Below are 26,513 nucleotides of genomic sequence, written 5' to 3'. Positions count from 1 at the left end.
ATCTCGGGCTTGCACCTCCATGATCATATGAGCTGATGCCTTCAAGCCAGTCCATCTCTTTCCCTCCCTCCGCCTCCCATCCGTGCCTCCCTCCCTCCCTCCCTCCTTCTCTCTGTCTCTCTGTCTCTTCATCCTGTTGCTTCAGTTTCCCTGGAGGACCCAGAATAGTACAGCCATGATTAATGCAGTGATTGCCTTGCCGTTCTTTCCTTGTCATTGTGTCACTCATTGCATCTTAAATTCCCGGAAAAGAGTCTGATTACCTGGCTTTGGGTCAGCTGACTCCCTTCTTGCTATTACAGGCATCAAAGTGAGTGAGAGTCTGGCCCTCTTGGCTTTTGTAGAGGGAGACAGGGACTGTGTTTAAACCGTCCACTGTGGTATAAGACACAGGGGAAGGTATTGCTCTGTAATGAAATTGGGGTGCTGTGAAGAAGGGTTACAGATGTCATGCAACCCAAATATGAAACCCTCTGCTGTAAAAGGGAACAGACATCTTACAAATAAGCGATACTTTACAAAGAAAGTGATAGGGAAATGCATTTTTCTTTCATAGTGTGAGAATAACTGACAAAACTCAAAAATGAAAAGCAGAATTATGAACATGGGGAGACCCAAATGACTCCTCAGAGAGCAATACAAGTATGTGCATAGATACTGCAGGAAAGTAAGCTAAAATAGTGTTTCAGGAACAGGTTCGAAAGCATGAGTCCATGTGTTTGAATCCCTAGACCTTAGGTCTCTCTTTAACCTTTGTGCCTCAGTTCACGTATAAAATTACTGTGATAACAACAATGCCGGCATCACCAGTTCCATGTGCACATGAAATCAATTAATATGTGGAAATGCCTAGAATAGAACTTTCCATATATTAATAGTTCTGATTAGAAGTAGAAGATAATCTGGATGTGAAATAATAAAAGGAAAGGCAACAGATTTTCATGACGTTGGGTAGATCTTTACCTCTCAAATGCCAGACCAGTTCCTGGCACTGATGTTATTATAATAAATTGCCCTTTGATTCAGTTAGCAAGAGGCACTCACTGTTGCTGGAAATAAAAAAATTGTAACTGATGCAAACATGTATTTCCCCCATGGTTTCTAATTACAAAACTGTTCTTTCAAGTGATATGCTTCTCCACACTCTGTATGTGACACAATATATAAGTGAATATACTCTCCTTTGCATGTAAGGTCCACCATTTCTTACTTCTTTTCAGTCGGGTCAAATTTCTAAGCTTTCTAAATCTCCATTTTCTGGCTAATAAAAAAAAAAAAAGGGATTCCACTGCATCTGCTGTCTGTCTACTCCGGGACTTCTGTGAGCATCACATGAGATGAGGCACAGAAAATACTTCACAGACATTTGGTTAAAGCGTAAATGTTTCCATGAGGGTATAGCGCAGCCGTGGGCAAACTACGGCCTGTGGGCCGAATCCGGCCCATTTGAAATGAACAGAACTAAAAAAAAAAAGACCGTACCCTTTTATGTAATGATGTTTAGTTTGAATTTATATTAGTTCACACAAACACTCCATCCATGCTTTTGTTCCAGCCCTCCAGTCCAGTTTAAGAACCCATTGTGGCCCTCGAGTCAAAAAGTTTGCCCACCCCTGGTATAAAGGCTAGTCGCTAGGAGAGGAAGCCGGGTGTTGCAATGGGACGTCATTATCCGCGGCCCACAGCGACCGTTTCCGGGCTGGCCGGGGAGCGGGGGGGGGGGGGGGGGTGGTCACGGCAGCGTTGGTTGCGATTTGGTGGACTGTCACTCCGGGTTGGTGGCAGGGCCTGTGTCCCATTTGGGGGAAGCCGAGTGTTGCTTTGTCGGCCAGGTCTGCACTGCCATTTCTCTGTAAATGGCATGTGTGCGTCATGGCAGCTCCTGCATTGAGCATCTGCTCCAGGCACGTGTCATAGCGTGATAACAACAATGTGGGAAGGACACTTAGCATATTAGCCTTTTATATATATAGATAATAATGGTTATTCCTGAATGAAAAGGTTACAGGTTATTTCATTTATTTTTATCTGTGTTTTCTGATTTTTCTACAAGACAGTATTTGAACAATAAAACCAGTAAAAGGTAGCAATTTTGTGTGGGTGACAAGGTAATGGTTTCATTTTGGTCTTGGTCCTGCTCACGGGAGGGCTGGTGGTGTTCTCTTCAGTAACTGTTGTACACCCTCAGTATTTATGCCTTCAGGGTAGAGGAATCTCAGAAACTGTGCCCAACAGTAGACTGAGTATGGGAAGAAAAATCAATATGAAGAACTTTTTATTTAAATAGAAACAAAGTCTAAGGTCCTTTTTCTGATCTGTCTTTTGTCTGATTCTTTTAATTAGCCATTATGTGCATACATTAGCAAAATATTTTTTAATTTCTAGGTAATGGAACTATACAGACAAGTTCATGGAGAACTTCAAGATGCTATAGAAGACTGTGAAAAACTGAAATTAAAAATTATACAAAATAGAGAAGAAATGGAAAAAGATATTGAAAATGATGTAAAAAACATGGAAGCCTACAGGTAAGAATTTTTCACAAATTCTAGTTATATAATTTAGAAGTAAAATATTAATTAAAATGTAATTTATGTTCCTGTATGAAATTTTATATGAAAAGAAAGGAAAGAATCTAAATTACCCATATTATCTTATCAAGCTTTTATATAAATTAAAATATGTTTCTTTACAAGTGTGAATCCATGTGTGTACAGGTTCCTAAAGCACTGTTTTTTCTGGTGACATTTGAAAGCTCTTTATACATCTTGCCAAATTGTGGATATGATATAGCAGTATAGACATCCCTGCTATCTGTGTGCAAAAGTGACTATTTAAAATTTTTTTTCAGCATGGGATATTATTTAAAACAAATTATTAACATAGCATCTAATTATCTTAATTTCTATTTATTTGATTTCTAATAAAATGTAATATTTAAAAATATGTAGACTATGTTTTGTATATACATATATGTGATTTTTATTTTATTTTTGATATATTTATGTTTGATGATATTTCATCTAATTCCACTTGTTGTCTTTAAATTTTTTATGGTTCTGTGTATAGGAAAATTTCCTTTATTCAAATGGATCGATGATTTAGTATAGAAAAACTCATATTGTTTTATTTTTATTGAATTTATTGGGGGTGATTCTAGTTAACAAAATTATACAGGTTTCAGGTGCCCAAATCTACATGTGTTGTAGAAAAGCTCTTATTTATATACAACTAGAATTAAGTAAGCATAGCAAAATGAAGAACACGAAATTTATTTATAAACCTGTGATCTAGATAACATCCATTAATTAAGATATTTATATTTCCTCAGTCCTATGTCCATTTTAGCATGTGCTTAAATATAATCTATTATTTAATATATAAATTACTTTTGTAATTCATCTGATTTTTTATATCTTCATTGTCATTTAACTAATATATTTTCTAATTTTCATTGTGATTTCCTCTTTTACCCATGGGTTATTAAGAAATATATTAAAGAATTTTCTATGATGAATTTCTATTTTCTTCTTCTTCTTATTTTCCAGCTGAATTATACTTTGATCAGGGAACATTATGTAATTTTTTTAAAATTATCTTTATTGTTGAAAGAATCACAGATTTCCCATTTTGACCCCCTCTGACCTACATCACCCCAGGCCTTCACCTCACTATAGTCTGTGTCCATGGGTCATGCACAAATGCATATAAATTCTTTGGTTAATTTCTTCTTGCCCCCCCTTCCCTCTGAAATTCATAAGTCTGTCTCATGCTTTTGTGTCTCTGGATCTATTTTGTTCATCAGATTATTTTGTTTATTAAATTCCACATGTGAGTGACATCATGTGACACTTGTCTTTCTCTCACTGGCTTATTTTGCTAAGCTTAATGCTCTCCAGGTCCCTCCAGGCTGTCTCAAAGGGTGAGAGATCCTTCTTCTTTACAGCTGCATAGTATTCAATTGTGTAAATGTACCACCAGTTTTAATTTTTGATCATTAAAATTTTTTTTCCTGTATTTCCCACGTAATCATGTCACTTTTATGGGTTTCAAATAAATCTCCCAGTTTATTATTTTATTTATAACTAGAAGCCCGGTGCAAAAAATTTGTGCACTTTGGGGGGAGGGTTCCCTCAGCCTGGCCTGTGCCCTCCCGCAGTCTGGGAGTCCCATGATCCATCGCCCCGCAGAGTGAGGCCCCACCCACCCGCCCCTGCACCGCCAGCCAGGTAGCCTGGGCCTCCCTCTTTGGGGTGATCAATCACAGGGCTCCACGATCAATCGCTCCAAAGAGGTAGGCTCCGCCCACCCAGCCAGGCCTCCGCAATGGTTTGCCCCTGCCAGGGGAGGCCCGACCCACCCGCTGCAGCCTGCCAGTTGGTGGTCTGGGCCTCCCTCTTTGGGGTGATTGTAGAGACCCCCGATTGATTGCCCTGCTAGCCAGTGGCCTGGGCCTCCCTCTGTAGGGCAATCATGGGGCGATGGTGGGGCCCTAGACTAATCGCATCGCATCTGTTTTGGCTGGCTTGGCACCAGTGGGTGTCATAGCGTGGTCTTCCGGACTGTCGTTCCTGTGTTTGGCTGTTCGGTCGATTTGCATACTACTCTTTTATTATTATCGCTATCTAAAAAACGTTGGGGTTATCTGTAGATGAATTATTATCGATATCTAAAAAAAGTTGGGGTTATCTGTAGATTATAACTTTGTCACTTTCTCACTGTACTTTTTCCATATATTAAATTAGAACAACATTGCCTAAGGAGATTTTTATATTTGGAATGTGTTTTCCACCGACCGGAGGAGAGAAAGGGTTATGGGGTTCACAGAGTAGTGCTGGTCCTTTCTGTGGGAAGTCACATAGGAACAAAGAACCCCTTGGCAGTGACTTCTTTCAAATGAGCCTCTTGTTATCAAGGACAGTTTCTCCCGTTTCACCTCAAAGACTGTGTGGCCCTTTCACGTTTACATCTTCTCTTTTAGTTTCTTTAAACATTTTTATCTTTATTTTATTTTTGCCATTGCCATCCCCCCCACCCCCCGTACCCTCTTCCACCTCCACGCCCTCACTTGCAGTCATGCCCCCCTTTCTCTTTTTTTTTTCTTGCTTTTCCATCCCTGTACTATCCAACATATGAGTTAGAGGTCTCTCACCTGAAATCAATTTAAACAAGTAATTTATTTTAAATAATTTACAAATGTTTTATTTTTATTAAATTTAGTGGGGTGACATTGGTTAATAAAATTATATAGGTTTCAGGTATACATTCTATAATACATCATCTGTTTCTCTCAATTCATTTACATTGGAAACAAATACTTCGGGCGAATATTTCTGGCTGTTTACCTTTGATATCGAGGTGGTACTTTTCAGGAGTTGCTTTGGAATGGGAGAACTCTCAAGAATACATGAATTTCATTGATTTATATTAAGTCAGAAGCTAATTTAAATATCCCTAACTTTAATATAATTTTCCTTTCAATGTAGATAAGATCACCGGTGTGTTTTTCCCTTAGGAGCCAGATGGACCAGCTTACCGTCATCTTTGATCAGTACAAAAGCTTGATTCAAAATGTGAACAAAAGCATCGAGAAGAACGAGGAGGCCATGAATGTCGCCCTGCAGGAAACACGGACGTCCTCAGACGAATTATCTGCCTTAACAAATATGGTGAGTTTTCATGTTTTAAAAAACAAAATGTACTGACTTTAGTTTTGGTTTCCTATAGCCGCCTAACAAATCATCAGAATTTTAGCAGCTCCAAACAGCACTGTTCATTATCTCCAAGTTTCTCAGGCCGCGGCTCAGCTGGTTGCTCTCCTGCAGGATTTCCAAGCCTGGACCCAAGGTGCCCCAGCCCTGCATTTCTTCCTGGAGGCTCCAGGACGAGTCTGCTTTCGGGCCCACTCGGTTTTGGCAGGATGCAGGTGCTATGGTTGCAGAACTGAGGCGTTTGTTTCCTTAGTGCTGGTCATTGGGGGATCAGGCTTTTGGGAGGTCATTTGTATTTCCTTTTCCATGTGAAACCTGCTCATGACTTTTTCCCCTGTATGTTGAGTGATTGCTTATTTTTTATTGATTTGTAGGAATTGGTTGTTTATTGATACTAAATAGTTTAAAGTTACATATTTAAAAATATTTTTCCCCCAATCTTTTTTCATGTCTTTATAACTTCTGATGAATGAAATTTCAATGTTAATTTAGTAAAAGTTATAATAATTTTCTTTGAACTTTGTGATTTTCTGAACTTAAGAAATTTTTTCTGCCTCAAAGTAAAAAAAAAGAAAAATAACCTGTGTTATAATTTTGCAAATGTTTTGAAATTTTGCTTTTCATATTTACAGAGTGCTCTTAAATGAAGCCATGTTCAAAATAATCAAAGTTGAGTTTTTTGTCATTCTATCTTTTATGTACAAGTTTGTAAATAATAAACTATCTCTTGAATTTTAGGAATGTATATTTCACTTGCCAGGTGTGAAGCAGAATCAATATGAAATTCATTTATGGATAGGGTGTGAAGAGAAGTCTAATCTTTTTTCCTTTTTTATTGAATTTATTGGGTGACATCTATATATATAAAAAGCCTGTGACCAGAATGCTGGAACAACTGGAATGACCTGTTGCTATGGTGCCCACTGTGGCCTGTCAACCAGCCCAATCCGGGGTGGGACTGGCCTGCCAACCTCCCATGGTCCCTCCCCGCAGCTGGTCCTGCCCCCATTCGGTCCCCCCGACCCCGATTGGGGTTGGGGCCGGCTGGCCAACCACCCATGACCCCTCCCCCCCTCCAGCTCAGCCTCAGTCAGACCCTATCGGGGAAGGCTGGCTGGACCCCACCCGTGTATGAATTCATGCACTAGGCCTCTAGTCCTATATAATAAAAGGGTAATATGCAAATTGACCCAATAGTGGAATGACCGGAAATGACGCAAGAGCTGCCTGCCTGGTGGTTGTGCACTTCCACAGGGGGAGCACCGCTCAGCCAGAAGCTGGCTCATGGCTGGACAATGCAGCGGCAGTGGCAGGAGCCTCTCCCACCTCCATGGCAGCGCTAAGGATGTCTGACTAATGACTTAGGCCCCAGGACTCCCAGGCTGCCAGAGAAGGATGTCTGATTGCCAGCTTAGGCCTGATCCCCCAGGGAGCGGGCCTAAGCCAGCAGGTGGACATCCCTTGAGGGGTCCTGGACTATGAGAGGGTGCAGGCTGGGCTGAGGGACACCCCCTGAGTGCACAAATTTTCTTGCACTGGGCCTCTAGTTGGTTAATAAAATTATATAGGTTTCAGTTATACAAATCTGTAATACATCATCTGTATATGTATTAGAGGCCCGATGCATGAAATTCATGCATGGGTAGGATCCCTAAGCCTGTCCAGTGGGATGATTGGGGGGCCCCCGCTGGCACCCACGTTGGCCGGCCTGGCACCACCTGCTCACCAGACCTGCCCCCTCGCTGCCACCACTGTTTGCCTCCCACAGAGGCAATTGGGGGGCAGCACCAGCTCACTCACCAGCCAGCCCTGATGCCTGCCACTGCTGGTTGTCTTCCTCTGCAGGGTAACTGGCGGGGCAATTGAGGGGCCCACCCTGGCACCTGCATTGGCTGGCCTGGTGCCTGTGAGGCTGGGGGCAGCTCTTGCATTGAGCATCTACTTGGTGGTCAGTGTGTGTCATAGCGACTGGTCATTCCACTGGTCTTCTGCTGTTTGGTCGATTTGAATATTAGGCTTTTATTATATAGGACTATTTGTTTACTACTCCAAGTCTTGTCTCCTTCCATCACTATTTACTCCCCCTTTACCCTTGCCTACCTCCCCCACCACCCTTTCTCTCTGGTAATTACCATACTGTTGTCTGTGTATATGAGGTGTATTTTTTTTCTTTATTCCTTCATCTTTTTTACCCAACTCCCAACCCCCTTCCCCTATAACAGTTGTCAGTCTGTTTTCTGTTACTCTCTTCTCTATGAGTTTGTTAATATTTTGTTAGTTTATTTGGTTCCCTAGATTTCACAAATGGTACTTGTTTTTTTCCAGCTGATGGAAAGGGAGACTGGATTCTAAAATTTAATATGACTCGTTTTATAGCATAGCATAAGGTCTTTCATAGAGAATGTTCTATGTGTAATACTATTTTGGAGAGACTTTTGTTGTTGTTGTTGTTGTGTGTGTGTGTGTGTGAGTGTGTGTGTTTGTTAATCTTCACCTGAGGGTACTTTTCTGTTGATTATTAGAGGGAATAGAAGGGAGTGGAGAGAGACAGAGAGAGAGAAACTTCAATATGAAAGACATGCACATTGATTGGTTGCCTCGTGCATGCACCCTGACCAGGGCGAGAGATTGAGCCTGCAACCTAGGTACGTGCTCTTGACCAGAATCGAACCTGGGACCCTTCAGTCTGCAGGCTGACACTCTAACCCAGGGGTCCTCAAACTTTTTAAACAGGGGGCCAGTTCACTGTCCTTCAGACCATTGGATGGCCGGACTATAGTTTTAAAAAAAACTATGAACAAATTCCTATGCACACTGCACATATCTTATTTTGAAGTAAAAAAACAAAACAGGAACAAATAAAATATTTGTATTTGCATGTGGCCCGCAGGCTGTAGTTTGAGGACCCCTGCTCTATCCACTGAGCCAAACTGGCTAGGGCTTTGGAGAGACTTTTTAAAAATATATATATTTTTTTTATTGATTTTTTTACAGAGAGGAAGAGAGAGGGATAGAGAGTTAGAAACATCTATGAGAGAGAAACATCCATCAGTTGCCTCCTGTACACCCCCTACTGGGGATGTGCCCACAACCAAGGTACATGTCCTTGGCTGGAATCGAACCTGGGACCTTTCAGTCCACAGGCTGACACTTTATCCACTGAGCCAAACCGGTTAGGGCTGGAGAGACTTTTTGTACTGGGTGAGCTTTATATTAAGTCAGATACAGACATCCTTGCAAGTGGAGTCTTCAAAAAGCCACCAGCAGGTCAATTAACAATAATTCTCATTGCAGGAAGCTTTGAAAGCCTCCCAGTTTTGTTCTCCTGCTTCTGGTGGCCACCTGAATGCTGGTGTTCTCCACAAATGTGGAACGGTATTTCCCAAGGCTACCAAGGACCAAAGGAGGGAGGGATTGGAACAAGTTAAAACAACACAAGGGGGACCCTTCCCCACCACCTTCACCCCCCCCCCCCCATGGGAGTCTGTACTTGTTCTTCAGTAAATGTCCACCTTTACCATACAAAAACAACACAAAAACAGAACACAGAGCACATACTTCTTAATAAGGTCAGGCTGGTTTTCTTGAATAAGTGCACCTCAGATTGCTGACAGCCTTTAGTTAATCTCCATAGTTCGGAGAGTTAATTTTGACATTTTTTTTGGCCAGTTTTCTCATTACCCTTATGGAGGAGAATTTTTAGATGTTCTTACTCTGCCATTTTCATTGATACCTGTCACTAAACTTATATCTTGGAATGTTGGACTCTTAGTTCACATTTTTCAACACTCTTCCTTTTCCTTCAGTCTTGCTTATGCTGTCAAACATGTCAACAGGTCTTTTTGGTGTACTTGACAAGGTAACATTCTCTTTTAGCCCAAGATTATACAGACAAACTCATATTGATTATTTTAATATTTTGCATTGTTTTGTTTTGCATTTAATTTTATTTATCTGAAATTTAGTTTATAATAATGTGAGTTTAATGTGCACTAAAGAGACCACTTTAGTTTTTTAAAATAGATACTATACATTATTCCAGTTACATTATTTAAAGTAAATGATTCCTCTCTTACTTAATTCAAATACCACTTTTAAAAATACTAATTCAGATCTATTTTGGGCTCCAGTTTTTTTCCTCTGATCTTTAGTACAATACCAAAAAATAAATAGTGTTTTATTCTAATGGTATTGTATGATGTTTTTAATATCTGGTAGCAAGTTTCCAACATAATTTTTATTTTTCGTATACCTCTTGACTAGTCATCTATACCAATTTCATTTCATGCAGTTTGAAAAATAATATTTCTAGTATGCTTTGCATTAATTTTGGGTTAACTAACATTGTATTTTATTAGGCCTTTGCATGACATGCCATGTTTTTTAATGTGGGTCTTGATTTAAACTTTCAAATAAAAATTTGTGTTTGCTTTACATAAGTCTTCCCATTTGTATTGGATTTATTATAAAATTTCATATATTTTTTACCAAATTTTGTAAGTATTTTCACTGTGTTTTTTTAAATATGTTTTTATTGATTTTTAGATAGAGAAGAAGGGAGAGTGAGAGAGAGAAGGAAACATCAATGATGAGAGAGAATCATTGATCAGCTGCCTTCTGCACATCCCCTACTGGGGATCCAGCTACAACCCAGGCATGTGCCCTGACCCAGTATCGAACCCCGGACCTCTTCGTCCATGAATGACACTCAATCTATTGAGCCACACTACCTGGGTATCACTATGTTTTTAGTAGCTTATTTCTCTTATAGATAAGAGCTATTATCTTATATTTGTACAAGGGTATTTTACCAAAGTCATTTGCTATAGTTTTGGTTAGAATCTCTGGTAGATATTAAATCAGATAATCTAAATTTGTATACATGTTACCTATTCACATTCAATATTATAATAGTAACATTTGATTCCATTATTCAATTGCATTTAGCTAAACTTTCACAAAAAAATGATTAATAATAATGTTGGCAAAACATAAGCCATTCTTATTTGTTAGTTCAGTAGGCATGCACTTAGCATTTTATGATTTATTTTGATGTTTGCTGTTGATTTTTTATATTTGGGTAGTTCTTCCTTGTTCTATTTTAAAAATTACAGAAACTACATAGTGAAAGTCAAATGGCTGTTTGGTGAACTGTTGGCTCTATTCATGTTATTTTCTGCTTTAATTTGTTGATGTGATGAATTATGACTTAAATGAACAAATCTTTATTCTTACAACATAACTAAATACATTTTATTTTATCATGATGAATTATTCATTTGTGCACTGTTAGACTTGATTTTCTATATTTTATTCTGAATCTTTAATATATAAAAAACAGCCTATGGTATTATTTTATACTATTTTAATCAGTATTTATTAACTTATGATAACTGCATAAAGTGAAATATAATCTATTTCTTATTTTATAAAATAATATAATTTGCCACATTAATTTATTTTTGTGTACATTTTCTCTTAGCTAGAAGATTTGAAAAGAATTTATGAACAACTACTCTGGAGGAAAAAAAATTATGAAAGTGAATATGAGGAAGTGCTTCAGAGTTTTCGTTCTTTAGTAAGTTGACCTTATCTACTTCCCTCTGGATTTCCATTCTCAATTCCCAAACATTAACTTATGCAACTAAAGTAATCTTATTATTTTATATATTATTTATTTTTGAGATACATAAGTATGTACAAATGATTCTTTTATTGTTTTCTTAAAGAAAAAAGCATTGGACGATGAGCTTGCTGATGTCGCAAAAGATTTTTCAGATCTTTCAGTGGTATATAATAAATTGATAGAAGAAAATAAAAAACTTGAGATGGATATTGAAATTACATCAGATGCAATCCATGAAAGGTAATTCTGAAAACATAATTTTTATTTGTATGTAACATACCTAATCTACACTAGTAAAAGACAAAGATACTGTACCTTTGCTTCACCCTAAGCCACACCCACCAGCCAATCAGAGCGATTATATGCAAATTAACCCAACCAAGATGGCGGCCGGCAGCCATGGAGCTGGAGCAAGCAGGAGGCTTGGTTACCCAGGTGATGGAGGAAGTGAAGCTTCCCGCCTGCCCTGAGCAGGCTGTGGCCTCCGCTCATGGCAACAAAGTTTCAATTATAGAAGACAAATAAATCCCAGATACCTGCTTCCAGCCAGCCTCCACTGGGAGCTTGGGTGGCTGGGGGTTGTGGCCAGCCTGCAAACAGCCATCAGCCCCTCACCGAGGCTGGCCACACCCCCATGGGGTGAGGGTCCCCGCTGGGGGGCTTAGGCAGCCTGAAAACGGCCCTCAGCCCCTCACCCAGACTAGCCAGGCACCCCAGTGGGGACCCCCACCCTGAAGGGGCTGTGGCCAGTCTGAAAACAGCCATCAGCTCCTCATCCAGGCTGGCTGGGCCCCCAGGGGGGGACCCCCAAGCTGAAGGGACTTGGCTAACCTTCAGATAGCCATCAGTCCCTCACCCAGGCTGGCCAGGGACTCCTATATAATAAAAGGGTAATATGCAAATTGACCCTAATAGCAGAATGACTGGGAATGACTGGTCACTATGATACACACTGACCACCAGGGGGCAGATGCTCAATTCAGGAGCTTCCCCCTGGTGGTCAGGGCGCTCCTGACGGGTGAGTAACTGGGAACCGCAATGCAATGCACCACGCGCAGTGGGAACGTGTTCCCTGGGATGCACGGGGCTTGTCCAGATAGCACAGTAAGATGTCACTCGATTCCTTAATTTTCCCTGGAAATTAAAAATTAAACAGATGATTTTAACAGCAGACTACACAGTGATGAAAAGAGAGTTCGTGGAGGATTAGTAAAATAAGAGAGAGTGTAAGACACGAGTGGTTAAGAGTCAGGTCTATCAGGTAGCTAAGTGATGTTCCGAAGGAAGAGAAGATAAAGGACAGAGCTGAGATTTGATGATGTAATCAGCAGTTCATACATTGCAAAGTTCTTATCTATATTTCTTTCCTTTTTATTGAATTTATTGGGGTGACACTGGTTAACAAAATTATACAGGTTTCAGGTGCACAGTTCTACAACACATCATCTGTACGCTGTGTTTATTATGTGTTCACCACCCCAAGTCTGGTCTCCCTCCATCACCATATATACCCCCTATATCCACCTCCTTTCTCTCCTTCCCTTCTCCCTCCCCCAGGCAGTCGCCTCACTGTTGTCCTTGTCTATGAGTTTTTATTTTCCTTCTCTCTCTTTTTTTTGGCTCCCTCCAGTCCCCCACATATAATTAACTCGCCCATAATGCCTTGGCAGGGCCAGACCAAATGATTTTGCTGGCTTTACTAGTATATGGCCCACGGGCCGGACATTCTCCACCCCTGCTTTAGGTGATGGCCAGGAAGGTGGAGCAGCTGGAACTCCGTACACACTCCTAGTGGGAGTGCAGTTATGCAGAAAAGATGGCAGCACTATTTACTACTGAGCTAACTGCATTCCACTCCCAGGCATATGCACCACAGTGAATCCCGCACATGTTCACCAGAACCTCTTCTAAGAATGTTCATAGCATTAGTTTAATAGCCACAAACTGGGAAATACTTAAGTGAACTAACGAATAGAATGCATGAAGAAATTGTAACATATTCATACAAAGTGAGCAATCAGAATGGACAGATTTCAGCTACGTAGAACAGCTTGTATAAATCTCATAATCCTAATACTGAGCAAAAGAAGACGCATAGAGACTATAGGATGCTGGTTAAAATAAACAAAGCAGGGAGGCGTGGGGGTCAATGGGAAAAAAACAAAACAAAACAAAAACAAAGGGGACATCTGTGCTACTTTCAACAATAAAGATACATTTTAAAAAATAAAAACTGGGGCTCCACGGTGCTGCCAGAACTCAGGGCTGCAGCTCCTGGGGCAGAGGTGCCTGAGAGCACACACTAGTGGCTCCTGCTGGCAACTTCGCTTACATTAAATCTGATGGAGGCTGTGACTTGTACATTTAGGAACTCTGATTTGCATGCTCTTCTGTGTAAAGGTTTACATTTATGTTACATTTAAAAACATTTATATTACATTTATATTAAATACATAAATTGTTAATTTTAGCCCAACAAAAAGTGTACCCACTAATTTAATCATTTAAAGCTGATATACATATATATATATATATATATATATATATATATATATATGAAAGTCCCTGCCTTCAGCGAGTCTACAAGGAAACAAGTAATTATTATAGAAGCTATACTTTATTAGCAGCCTAATAAGTACAATAAGAAAGGCAGAGAAGGCTTAAGTTAGCAGGAGATTCTGCAACTGATTTTAGCCACTAGTGAGTATGATTACCTGTGGTTTTTTCCTCCATTCATTTCTGTGGTTTGCTGTAAGCACTCTGCCTTCTATGAAGTTCTCCAATTTATTTTATTGTTCTTTCTCTTGGACATATTAGAGCAATGGTGATGTTTTACACCAAAAATAAAAAAGCTAAAATGCATCCCTCTACATGGCTGCGTGCCTGCTGCCCTATAACTGTTTGCAGGTGTAGCACCTGATGTATTTTCCCCCTTTCTGGATCCATGAGGACTAATCTCAGGCCTGCCCTATTGTTGATTTGCATTAAATGTTTGTTGAATAATACTTTTGGTAGAAAATATTCATTTGTAGAACACTCTAAAGCAGCAGTTCTCAACCTGTGGGTCGCGACCCTTTGGGGGTTGAATGACCCTTTCACCGGGGTTGCCTAAGACCATCGGAAAACACATATATAATTACATATTGTTTTTGTGATTACTCACTATGTTTTAGTTATGTTCAATTTGTAACAATAAAATTGGGGGTCACCACAACATGAGGAACTGTATTAAAGGGTCACGAGGGTTGCGAACCACTGCTCTAAAAGGTCACATGAGATATAGAAAACAATATAAAGATCAATTGTTTTTATCATTTAGTGTCATTTATCTTTATGTTAACTTTATGCAAAGAGCGATTTTATAATTTTGTAGTTATACCGAATAGACTAATACTGCAACTTTATGTTTATGACTAAATTCATAAAGTGATGCTACTTTGATTAATGTTCTTTAGAGGAATAAATTGACTCAGGCCATACAAGATTCTCAAGTAAAGATCTTAAAGATGAGCTCACAAAATTATAAGACGATAAGGAAAAATGAATGAGTTATCAGAAATAACCATCAGTATATTTAACCCCTCCAATAATATTCAGTAATAGGATTATTAAATTAAATTTACCTAAGTATGCTTAAAATTATTGAAGGGAAGAAAATAAACTAATAGAACACTATCAAAAATGGTTCAGGCAGATTTGAAAAATAATTCACCAAACCTTGTAAAAGTTAAACCTGGATTCAGTTTTATTGAAGATTTTATTGATTAAATAGAAAATCCAGCTGAGGAAAAAAGAACCAGTGCAATTAAAAACACAAAGAGAGCCCTAGCTGAATTGGCTCAGTGGATAGAGCGTCAGCCTGTGGACTGAAGGATCCCAGGTTCTGTTCTGGCCAAGGGCACATGCCTGGGTTGCAGGCTTGATCCCCAGTAGGGGGCGTGCAGGAGGCAGCCGATCAATGATTCTCTCTCATCATTGATGTTTCTATCTCTCTCTCCTCCCTTCCTCTCTGAAATCAATAAAGAAATATATTAAAATATAAAATAAAACCAACCAGTAATTATTAAAAAAACAAAACAAAACACAAAGAGAAACCCAAAAATGTAGCACACAGAGGGAGAGAGAAGATATAGAAGGAATATTAAGATCTATGGACTGTGGGGTGAGAAATAAAGGAGAAAATGGGAAAGCAGTATTTGAAAAGGTAATGGCGGATGACGGTCCCTAATTCCTTAGAGTATGAACCCTTAGAGTCAGGCACGGCAATAAATCCCAAACCAGAGAAACTTAGAAAGAAAACTTGTAATTTGAATTATACGACAGGCTCACTCATATAGGAAGGGGACATCAAAGACCTGACATGTTTTTGTCAAACGCATCTACTCTGTAGTGACCGTATCAGTGAGTGGCTTTCCTGACTCTTTAAATTCAAGGGCGCATGCTGCTTCCTGTTCAAGGCCAACACCTCTGTCTGCGCTCTTGGTCTCAATCCCCTTTGCCCTGTAGTGGCCATAGTTTTATATTCTTTTCATTTCTATTTTTGGCATCTTCCTTCCTTACTCTTTCCTCCAGCCTATACTCATCATTAATCCTCCTGAAAATCGAAACCTGGCTTACATCTTGTTTGTATCTTCGACAGTCACACAGATTTTCCTTCCATTCTCATTAAATTTTCTATATAGTCAGCACTGTTTGCTAGATGATTAGCAGTACTTGCTTGTCTACTAATTGCTCCTGGACACACACCAGTCTGGCTTCTGAGGGCCCCTGCTGCCAATGTATCTTAACACATTGCGGACCAGTAGTTTTATTGCTAGCTTTACCTGGTGGCCAGATAAGTTTCTATTGAACGAGTACAAAAAAAACACGTTATACATAAATGTTAAAGGCACACCTTAAAATTAAATACCCATTGCATTTTTGAAGTTATTTATTACATGTTCTTACAAGCTAATATCTTTTTAAAGTAGGATGCTTTGTAAAACACTGTGTCATAGGAAAACATGAGAATTCTCGTGATCCATCCACAATGTGTTAACAACAAGGCAACCCGCCTCCTTTCCTGAATCCACCGGATGATCTCTGCTGGCATAGCACACCTTTCCCTACGTGGCCCAGGCGTTTGTGCTGTGGCCCTCTCTGTGCAGTGCCTTGAGGAGAGCCAGAATGCCTTTCTCTCACTTCTCCCCTTCACTCTCTGAAGCGGTTCTCTCAGGAAGTCTAGAACAGCTCATTCAATCTCTGCAGGTCCCCTGGTAGATTAGCTCAGCATTCTTACTGCAGCCCAATTTGCATTCCTCATCTCCCTACTCTAGGAGTTTTACCTACTCTCATTATTTTAATACTAGAGGCCCGGTGCATGAAAATTCATGCATTGGAGGGGGGGGTCCCTCAGCCTGGCCTGCTCCCTCTCACAGTCCGGGAGCCCTCAAGGGCAGGAAGTGACCTGGCTATCAGGGGAAGGTGACGCCCCCATCACACCTCTGCTGCTGCCACTGCCGGCAGTGCAAGCCTCAGCCAGCCCTGGTTACCTGAGCCTCAGGCGGCCCTGGGCGGCTGGGCAGCCGCCATCTGAAGCTTGCCTGTGCCTCGGGCCGGCCCTGGGGAAACGGGGGCTGAGGGCGGGCCCAGCCACACCATGCGCCTGCTGCTCCTCCAGCTGGGCTGAAAGGACTGGGGGACTCCAGTGGGGCTCAGGGGACTGGGCATCACCATCTTTGTGAAGGTGTGATGGTCAATTTGCATATTCTGTCTTTATTAGGATGGATCACATTTTTTCCTTTCTTTTTAAATCTCAATCCATATCTTTTCTTTATCCTGAGAGTAACATTTTGAATGTCTCCTCTCTCCTCCAGCACCACAGCTTGACACTATCACCCACCGAGGTACTGGTTTCAGGCATCATCTTATCTCTCTCTTTACCTACTACCAGCCAGTCTCTTAACCAACTCCTATGAAGTCTATCTTTTTAAAGGTGCTTTTTAAAAGTGCTTTCCTTTCTGTCTGTTTCAGTAACCACTGAAATAAACCAGGCCCTAAGGATCTCTTAATTGGAATATTAAAGTAAGCTTCCAACCGGTCTGCCTCACTCCAAGGTTGAGCCCTCAGATCCAGCACATACAGCATCAGGGATGCAAATGATCTACAAAAGATGAAATGTTATTTACATTCAGCAGCTTAAAAAAGTTCCCGAGGCTCCCCTCAGGGGTGGGAGCAAGCCCAGGCTCCTAGACGAATAGATTAGACCCAGTAATCTGTCAGCTGTGCAACTTCAGACTCATCTCGTACCGCTCCCGCCCACGATCTTTCCATTCCAGCCTGTAAAAATGCTTACATATCCAAGCGCATTGTTTTAAGCTCCAATGTATGTCTCTGGTCTTCCTCTGGCTGACAGTCCCCTCCTCTTCCTCCTCTTCTGGCTTGTTTTTAAATACGATTCACTGATTACTCATACAATAACTCAGACACCAACTCTTCCCAGATGCTTCCCTGTGGATAAGCTACGGTGGCAGTAAGTGCTGCTTCTGCTACATGCACTTCTTTTTCCTTCATGAGAACATAAACCGAGAACCTTTGTTTTAATTCATCTTTGTATCCCAACCACCTAGTGTAGCACTTGACATGTAATCAATGCTCAACAGTCTCTGTTTAACTAACCCTCTCTAGTTCCATAAACTTCTCTCCTAGCACTGATCACATTATGCACAGTTACTATTGGTTTGCCTATTTATTTGTTTACTTATTTAGTTTAGTAATCCTCACCTGAGGATATTTTTTCCACTGATTTCTAGAGAAAATGGAAGGGAGGGGGAGAGACACAGAGAGAGAAACATCGGAGTGAGGGAGACACATTGATTGGTTGCCTCTGCATATGCCCCAACCAGGGCCAGGGATCGAGCCTGCAACCAAGGTACGTGCCCTTGACAAGAATGGAACTCAGGACCCTTCAGTCCGTGGTCTGACGCTCTATCCACTAGGCCAAACCGGCTAGGGCTGGTTTGCTTATTCGTGGCTTCCTCGCAGTTGAGCTCCTGTTTGCAGGCGTGTGTGTCTGTTTTATTCAATAGGTGCTAAATAATGACATAATGAACTCTTGAGAGATGAAAATAGATGTGCGTTATCCTCATTTCTTTCTCTGCTTTAGAATCTCTGATCTCCTGTTCTCTCTGCTATATGTTCTGATGTCACACCTCCCTCTGATATCTTTCTGCTCCAAGGTAATAGTAATGGGTTCTTACCTTTGTTATAGTTGTCTTTTTCTCTCATTGTCTTCCACCTCATTCAACCAGATAACACTAACAAAGATCCATACTGGTATATACCTTTTAATTAACAAGATTTTCTTAAATCATTTGCATGTGTAATTCAATGTATGTAAGTATGATGGATACATTCTTAGTCCTCACTTAATGTTGTTGTTGTTGATAGATTCTTGGAACTGCAGCAAATTGACATATAAGGCAGCCAGTTTTGCCATTGGCTAATTGACATAAACAGAGTTAAGTATGGTATCTCACCAACATTATAATAAATGATGTTGAACAAAACGATGTAATTAGAGGACCTGCTGTATTATTGTTTTCATATATAATCTTTAAAATATATATTTATTGATTTCAGAGAGGAAGGGAGAGGGAGAGAGAAACATCAATGATGAGAGAGAATCATTGATCAGCTGCTTCCCCCTTCTGGGGATCGAGCCTGCAACCCAACCATATGCCCTTGACTGGAATGGAACCCAGAACCCTTCAGTCCGCAGGCCAACGCTCTAGCCACTGAACCAAACCAGCTAAGGCTTCATATTGAATCTTTATAACAACCTAAATGGTAGTTGTTATTAAGCAAATTTTACAGATAAGGAAATTGTATATGAAACCATCCCCCAGTTACACAAGGAGCAATTGGGATTTCAGTATAAGTGACTCCAAAATTTTTGTGTGTTTTTTCGCTTTAGTGACACTGCCTCTTCTCCTCCATTGGCAAGTCTCAGCTCCTGTTTCCTTTTTTATTTTGAAGCCTCACCTGAGGATATGTTTTTTGATTTTTTTAGAGAAGAGGAAGGGAGAGAGAGAGAGATGGAGATGGAGAGAGAGAGAGAGAGAGAGAGAGAGAGAGAGAGAGAGAGAGAGAGAGAGAGAGAGAGAGAGAGAGAGAGAGAGGAGAGAGATCAACGTGAGGGGAAACATTATGGATCCATTGCCTCCCTTATGCTCCCCAACCAGGGATCGAACCCCAAACCTAGATATATATGCCCTATCCGAGAATCGAACCATTGACTTACTGATGTACTGGATGACACGTCAACGAGCCACACAGGCCAGGGTGCGGCGCCTGTTTCTGACATGTTACAGCAGCGTGTGGACATGACATTTACTAACTACTTGAAAAAATGTCAGAAGCTCATTGTTTCATTCAATTTTCCATCCTTATATTTGACTATAGCTATAGCTTTCCCCAAAGGAGCTCTTGATCTTCTTACCCCATCCTTCATTTTTTCATTGTTAGTCTACCATTTACTTGACTTGCCTTCCCTTTAGCCCCAGGTTCTTTTTAAAATGAAGTTTAAAAATAATAAGAAAAAATTTAAAACAAGCTACTGACATTCATACATCTAGCGAATACCCCAGGAAATTTTGGGCTGTTATATATACTAAGATTGCACTAAATACCATCTCATCATTTGATGCTATTTAAATAAGTTACATAATCAGTATATGATCAATTGTTCATATATAGTTTATCTTTAAAATGACAACATTAAAAGACAGAGGGCGTATTTGTTAACCAACTCTGTTCATACGCATTCTTGCCAGACCTCTGGGTGGTAGTGATGGGATATAGTCGTTTGCCTTGGAGTAGCAGTGTATAATTTGATAATTTTGTCTTTCAAATAAGCCAGCATCCATCAGAAATAAGACTCTTAAATTTGGGACATTTGACTTAAGCCAACAATTTCACTTGATTGCTTATTCACAGGATAGGCAAGCTTCAACAGCCTACGTCAAGGAAAATTGAACTTGTTTGAGATGGTTTGAAATTGGTTAATTTGGATTTAGTTTGTTTGAAGTTAACTGTGTGGTATGGATTGCTGTATAGCCATTTTCTTATATTCAAGCTGTGTAAAATATTCTGAATAGCTATTCCTAAGGCTCTTCTGTACCTCCGGCAAGACGATGCCATTGTAACAGCAGCGATCCAAAGATGAGGTTGATATTCGAGGGAAACCAGCAAAGGAACTATTGAACACCATAGGCCTCCTGGTATCGGCTAGGAAATGTGTTTATCAAGAGTTAACAGGGTGGTGATCGATTCAAACAGATAACAATTAAAATGTTATTGAAGTTGTTAAACAGCCTGGAATGGTTAGAATGAATCCACAGGGTACCGTGTTTGTCATACTCGCTTAGCTATATCTCACCAGCCTCATGATCTGAGTTATACGAGTGTAGAATATGATTTCTTTTCAGCATTTAACAGCAAACTGTTGCACAAATAGTGTTGCTATTTTGCTTTTATTTTACTTTTTAACTTTTCAGATATTAAAAGAGAAAAGGGTATAGGAACCATTCACAATGAACGCCTCACCAATATGTTAGCTTACTTTATACTTTTTGTAAGGAAGTAAAATAGTACAGATAAATCACGCTTCCCATTATGATCGATCCTCTCCCTCTGCAGAGGCAGTCAGAGCCTGGATTTGGTCTGTGTTCAGGGCCTGCAAGAATTCCGGTTCTCAGCTTAGACCTCCATATGCCCATCCATCTCTTCTTCCGTCTCACACTAACCACCCTCTCTGATAGTTTCGTCTTGCATCTCTTTTCCAGTAGGGAGACTCTTCTGATGTCAGCTTAAGAGTCCACTCTGGCAACCAACACCTCTCCTTCCTGCACACTTGCTGTACAAGTACCATCACCTGGACAACTATTGGACATTCTGTCATCACCACTGCATTTCTGTGCCCTGCCTTCTTGTTCTTTCTTACTTTCTCACAGGGACTAGCTATATTTGATCAAAATAAGCACTCGCTTAAATAGCCTTCTACACATTGTTTCAGTGGCTTGAAAAGACCTAGCATTGAACTACACCAAGGTCATAAGAGCTGCCTGAGGCTAACGTAACACAGCGTGCTAATGAACCTCACCTGGGTGGATCCTGGTTGGGGGCCATAGAGGAGAAGTCTCTCTGAGAAAAGAATGCAAGGTTATGAATACAGAATGCCTGCAGCCATTTCGATGACACTTGACAAAGGATATGTTATATTAGAAAAAACAATGGTCTTAAGTTTTGGCTAAAATATTTTATTTCTGCAAGCTTTATCAAAACTTATGACCATGTGAAAACACTCATGGGGAGGCTCATTAGCACTGCAGTCCATTTGCTGCTGAATAGAACTTACATTTTTTTCTCATTGGTTGAGTTTTTGATTCGGGATCTTTGCTTTCCAGTGCCCCAACTCCTAGCTTTTATAAACCTACCCTGCATGGGTAGGGTCCCTAGGTCTGGCTGGCGATCAGGGCCCATGTGTGGGGTGACCGGCAGGGTGATCAGGGCCCCCTCTGCTGGCATCTGCCTTGACTGGCCTGGTGCCTGCAGGCTGGGGGCAGCTCCTGCATTGAGCATCTGCCCCCTGGTGGTCAGTGCGCATCATAGTGACTGGTAGTTCCACTGTTCGGTCGATTTGCATATTAGGTTTTTATTACATAGGATAGCTCCCGTCGGTTCATTGGTTCTTTCCCAAACAAGGGCAATCCACAGGAACCTCCTACGATGCAGCACAGCGAACCTTGCTGGAGTCAGCATCGACTGGAATGCCTTAGGCCCCTTCCCTCCACTCTTGCTTTGCTTTCAAGTTCCATTCCTGTTCTGTGTTATATGTATTTGCTTTTATATTCAGTGTGTCAGAGTATACACTTGGAACAAAGATGGTACCCAATCTGGACAGGAAACATAACTTGTTAATTTTCCTAAGAGACTGGTATTTCTCTGTGAAAATCTTAACACATATTCATGTCTTCCATTTTTCCTCTATTAACTCTCCCCCCCTTAGCTGATGCTTTTCATCCTGAGAGTTCTGTTTTAGTTACTGGTTTTCCTGAGTTGGGTTTTCTTTCTCTTTCACACGGGCTTTATCTTGCTCGTATGTGATTGGCCTAAGTGTTGTGATACAGGTGGTAAAGGTGGATTGCCACAGGGAGTGCACGCGCAGAAAGCTGAGCATCTGGGCCCCGGGGCTTTCTGATCAACACGCTGATCCTGCTGAAATCGAGCACAGCCTGGCAATTAGGGGTGTCCAACAGAAGCAGAAAAAAATCAATGGAATTGTGGGAAATATTTCCTGTGCCCAAGTTTTAGTTAATTACTTGGTTACTTTGTATTTTTGGAGACAAAGAAGGAGCAACCTTTTAAAAATGTAGTTCCCTCAGCATATACTCTTTGAAAATAATCATGTCAATATCTTAAATTTATTTTTTCCAGTGTAAGGAAAAAATCAGAGTTTGAGTCTGACATCCGAGGTTTGATGATAATGAAGTTAAAAAATGAGGAGTATCTTAGAGTACTATACAAGGATGCTTATCAGATCGGTGCTGTTTTCCACCTGACCAGATATAAAACTGAAGAGTTAGAAGAGAAAATATCAGAAGTGAGAAGAAAATTTCAGGTTTGTATGTCTGTGTTCTTCTTAGTTGTGAGAAATAGTGATACGCCTGGACTTCATTTATTGATTTAGTATTGATAATTAGATTTTAATTTCGCCTACAGTAGTCTTTAAAAAAAACCCAACAACTACACTTGATAAACCAGAAGAAACATCCCTTCTGCACAGATGCCCAACCTGAACAGAAGGGAAAGGGGCTGCATGCAGCTAGCCAACGCTGGGTCTGCTTTTTGCTCTTACCGACCTCACACTACCTGCATCACCAGAAGAGTGGTGCTTGGCCAGCCGCCACCTACATGTCTAATCTCAAATATTCCTGCTACGCTAGGCAGGAGGGATGCTGGGAGGGGCCCTTGCACCCTTAGCAACGTAAATAAAGGGCATACCTGCATCAGGATCACAGGCTGTTGGGTTCCAGAGCAGCACGCAGCTCGTAGACCACCATGTGCAGAAGCCACCGCCCCCAGGCCTCAGATCCATCCGAACTGGAGGCACAATGACCAGGCATCCCCGGCATTGGGCACAGGGCCTGGCCACGTCAGCTCCGCTTCAGCACACGCAGGGACTCCTCTGACAGGCCGCTCTGTCCTTCACTCACCATCCCCATCTCCTTTCGTCTTTGGCTATTTTCTTACTGCAGACTTAACGATCATGCAGTTGTCTTAAAACAGAGAACCCATGTTCTATGTCCAAGGCCGTTGCTCTCTAACTTTAGGACACGTGGCTGTCCCTGCACCGAGGGACTGGGGTTCTGCTCCCACGTGGTGTCCAGCTGTTGAGCTGACTCGAGGGGTCATGCCTTTGTCCCTTCTCATGGGTTTTCATTGGGTTTGTCATCCCTTATATGTTCTAAAATTAGTATGATAAAAACTATATATAGTAAAAATCAACCTCAAAATTATTTTAAAATTATAAGCCCTGACCGGTTTGGCTCAGCGGATAAAGCATTGGCCTGTGGACTGAAGGGTCCCAGGTTCGATTCCGGTCGAGGGCATGTACCTGGATTGCGGGCACATCCCCAGTGAGGGGCGTGCAAGAGGCAGCTGAATTGATGTTTCTCTATCATCAATGTTTCTAACTATCCCTATCCCTCTCTCTCTGGAAAAAATCAATAAAATATATTTTTAAAAAAATTACAAGCCATATGATTTTATATATGCGCATGCGTACACACACACACACACACACATACATATATATATATGCTTTAGCATGTGTTATAATACTGTTGATGTTTATAATTTCCTTGAGTTTTCCATTGCTGTGTGTTTCTTTATGGCCATCAATTAGCATTTTTATTGAGGATATCAGTAAAGACATCAGCCTTTTATTTAGTCACTTAAACATGTGTTTTAATTTTTTTTTCAATTGATAGGAAACCCTTCATTCAGATATTTTCCCATCACTGTTGCAACCTACCTTTAATTCTTCAGAAAGATTGCTTCAATAACCTGAGACTCTCACTGAGAAAGGTGCTGCATGAAGTGGTTATTTTTTCTAAGTTTCTATGTTGCCATACAATATGCTTTGTAGACAGAGTGCAGATGTGGTGAGATTCCCCCGTGCTTGTTTTGTCAACCCAGAGCACAGTGTCCCCTGGCGTTATTCAAGCACAATTGAAGAAATTGTTCTTCAAGTGCTTGTTCTTCTTCTGCCCCATGGTAGCTGAGGGGTAACTAGAAGGAAGCAACAGAAAGGAGTAGCTCCCTGTGGGAAATGTTTCCCATCGCCAACTACTGCTCATCTCTGAGCTAAATATATAGGACAGTCAATTGCTATGATGTACACAGGTGTATCTGTGTCAGGGTGATAATGCATTGAAAATAAATTTCTAGGTAGTCCTTAGATAATTCAGGTGTGTAGCAATTCAAGTTTGTGGTTTCTGCCTTTGCAATGGCCCTACTTACTGTCTTTCATGACTAATTAATGAAAATCTGTATAATTTTCTGAGTCTGGACTTCTTTTTTTTTCTTGTAAACAACTTTGTGTATTTGTTGATCCTGGCCTGAAATTAGTCCTTAAATTCGTCTCTTCTAGAAATTAATTAGAGCAATAGTACCTTTAAGGGAGCTCTAAAAAGTAACCTGCTGAAGTCTCAGGGGAGGCGTTTCCCAGCTTTGTTTCTCAAATTAATGCATCTGTAAAGTGCCCAGTAATTTTCAGGCCGTCCTAGACTAGAAGGAACTCGGAACAATCAAGATACCTAGAAGTTTCTGGAATTTTCCAGATGTTAAAGATGACTTGCTCCTATTTTTAAATACTTTCAATTCCAATAACTGAACTATTCAGAAAAGACAAGATTAGCCAACACCCAGGGTAAAATTAGCCAATAATGATGGGAGATAAATCAATAAAAGTGTAATAGGTATTCAGTTATGTTATGGATGGGATGAACAGAAAATCGTCCAGCTCTGTATGAAGACTGTGCTAGTGTAACAAATGTTGAAAGCTCTCATTAGATATTAAATACTTCTTCACACTTCAAAAGAAGGCTGCTCGGCCAGCGGCAGGGATTTGGAAGGTGTTTTGTTTGAACATACTGGAATTTTTGTGGAAAAGTACAACATCAGGCCTCTCTGTTCCAGGTTAAAATAATAAAACTAGAACTAAGTTAAATCAATAAACACATGCATTTTATATATATATATATATATATATATATATATATATATATATATATATATATATATATCTTATTGATTTCAGAGAGGAAGGGAGAAGGAGTGAGCGATAGAAACACCAATGATGAGAAAGAATCATTGATCAGCTGCCTCCTGCATGCCCCACATTGGGGATCAAGCCTGAAACCCGGGCATGCGCCCCCATGGGGAATCAAACCATGACCTCCTGGTTCATGGGTCAATGTTCAATCATGGAGCCACTCCAGCCAGGCTAAATACATACATTTTGAGATTTATTACTTGAACATGTATTACTTAGAAATATGTTATTTAGTTTCACAGATCTGGGGATTTTTCCAGTATCTTTGTGTTATTGATTTCTAGTTTAATTCTATTATGGACTGACAGCAGACATTGTATGATTTTTCTAGTCTTTTAAGATTGTTTAGATGTTAAAGGGTTATTTTTAGTGCTAGAAAAAGACAATGTGTTATGTCTTTAGAATGTAGGTGCTCAGTGTTTATGGAAAGCATGAATAGAGTTAGCATATGGTGGGAAAATTTAACTATACAAATTTCTCAGTAATAGAATAGTAGTTAAATATGAGTACGAGAATAAATTATAAATTTATTCAATTTTGAATTTTAAAAAGTTAATGGGACTTCTGCTATTTTTAGTGGCTGAGAAGATCTTGCTAGGCTGACCTCACCAAAGACAAAAACTTTAACCCCTAGACCTAAAAGGGAATATGCTAAAAAGGCATAATGCATATCTCTGGGTTTAGGGATCCAAGTTATTTTAATTTATGTTTAGTAATTTTAACGTGTTTTTACAAAATACACATAAAACCTTCCTTTAAAAAAATAAAGAGCCTTAGCTAGTTTTGCTCAGTGGATAGA

The 26,513-nt window shown here is 40.4% G+C and overlaps 1 protein-coding gene across 1 annotated transcript in view; it reads left to right on the top strand.

Moving 5' to 3' along the window:
- CCDC178 (coiled-coil domain containing 178) overlaps window positions 1-26,513 on the top strand; it is a 229,674-nt gene that overhangs the window by 31,401 nt on the left and 171,760 nt on the right. The window contains exons 8-12 of the mRNA XM_036322651.1: window positions 2,386-2,528; window positions 5,516-5,669; window positions 11,194-11,289; window positions 11,441-11,577; window positions 22,813-22,996. Of these exons, the coding sequence (XP_036178544.1) occupies window positions 2,386-2,528; window positions 5,516-5,669; window positions 11,194-11,289; window positions 11,441-11,577; window positions 22,813-22,996 (714 nt within the window). The remainder of the gene's footprint in view (window positions 1-2,385; window positions 2,529-5,515; window positions 5,670-11,193; window positions 11,290-11,440; window positions 11,578-22,812; window positions 22,997-26,513) is intronic.

The sequence above is a fragment of the Myotis myotis genome, unplaced genomic scaffold (genome assembly GCF_014108235.1).
Source record: "Myotis myotis isolate mMyoMyo1 unplaced genomic scaffold, mMyoMyo1.p scaffold_m19_p_9, whole genome shotgun sequence".
In the NCBI taxonomy this organism is placed as follows: Eukaryota; Metazoa; Chordata; class Mammalia; order Chiroptera; family Vespertilionidae; genus Myotis; species Myotis myotis.
The sequence above is the reverse complement of the archived record's forward strand: the minus strand, read 5'-3'. Positions and strand labels throughout refer to the sequence as shown.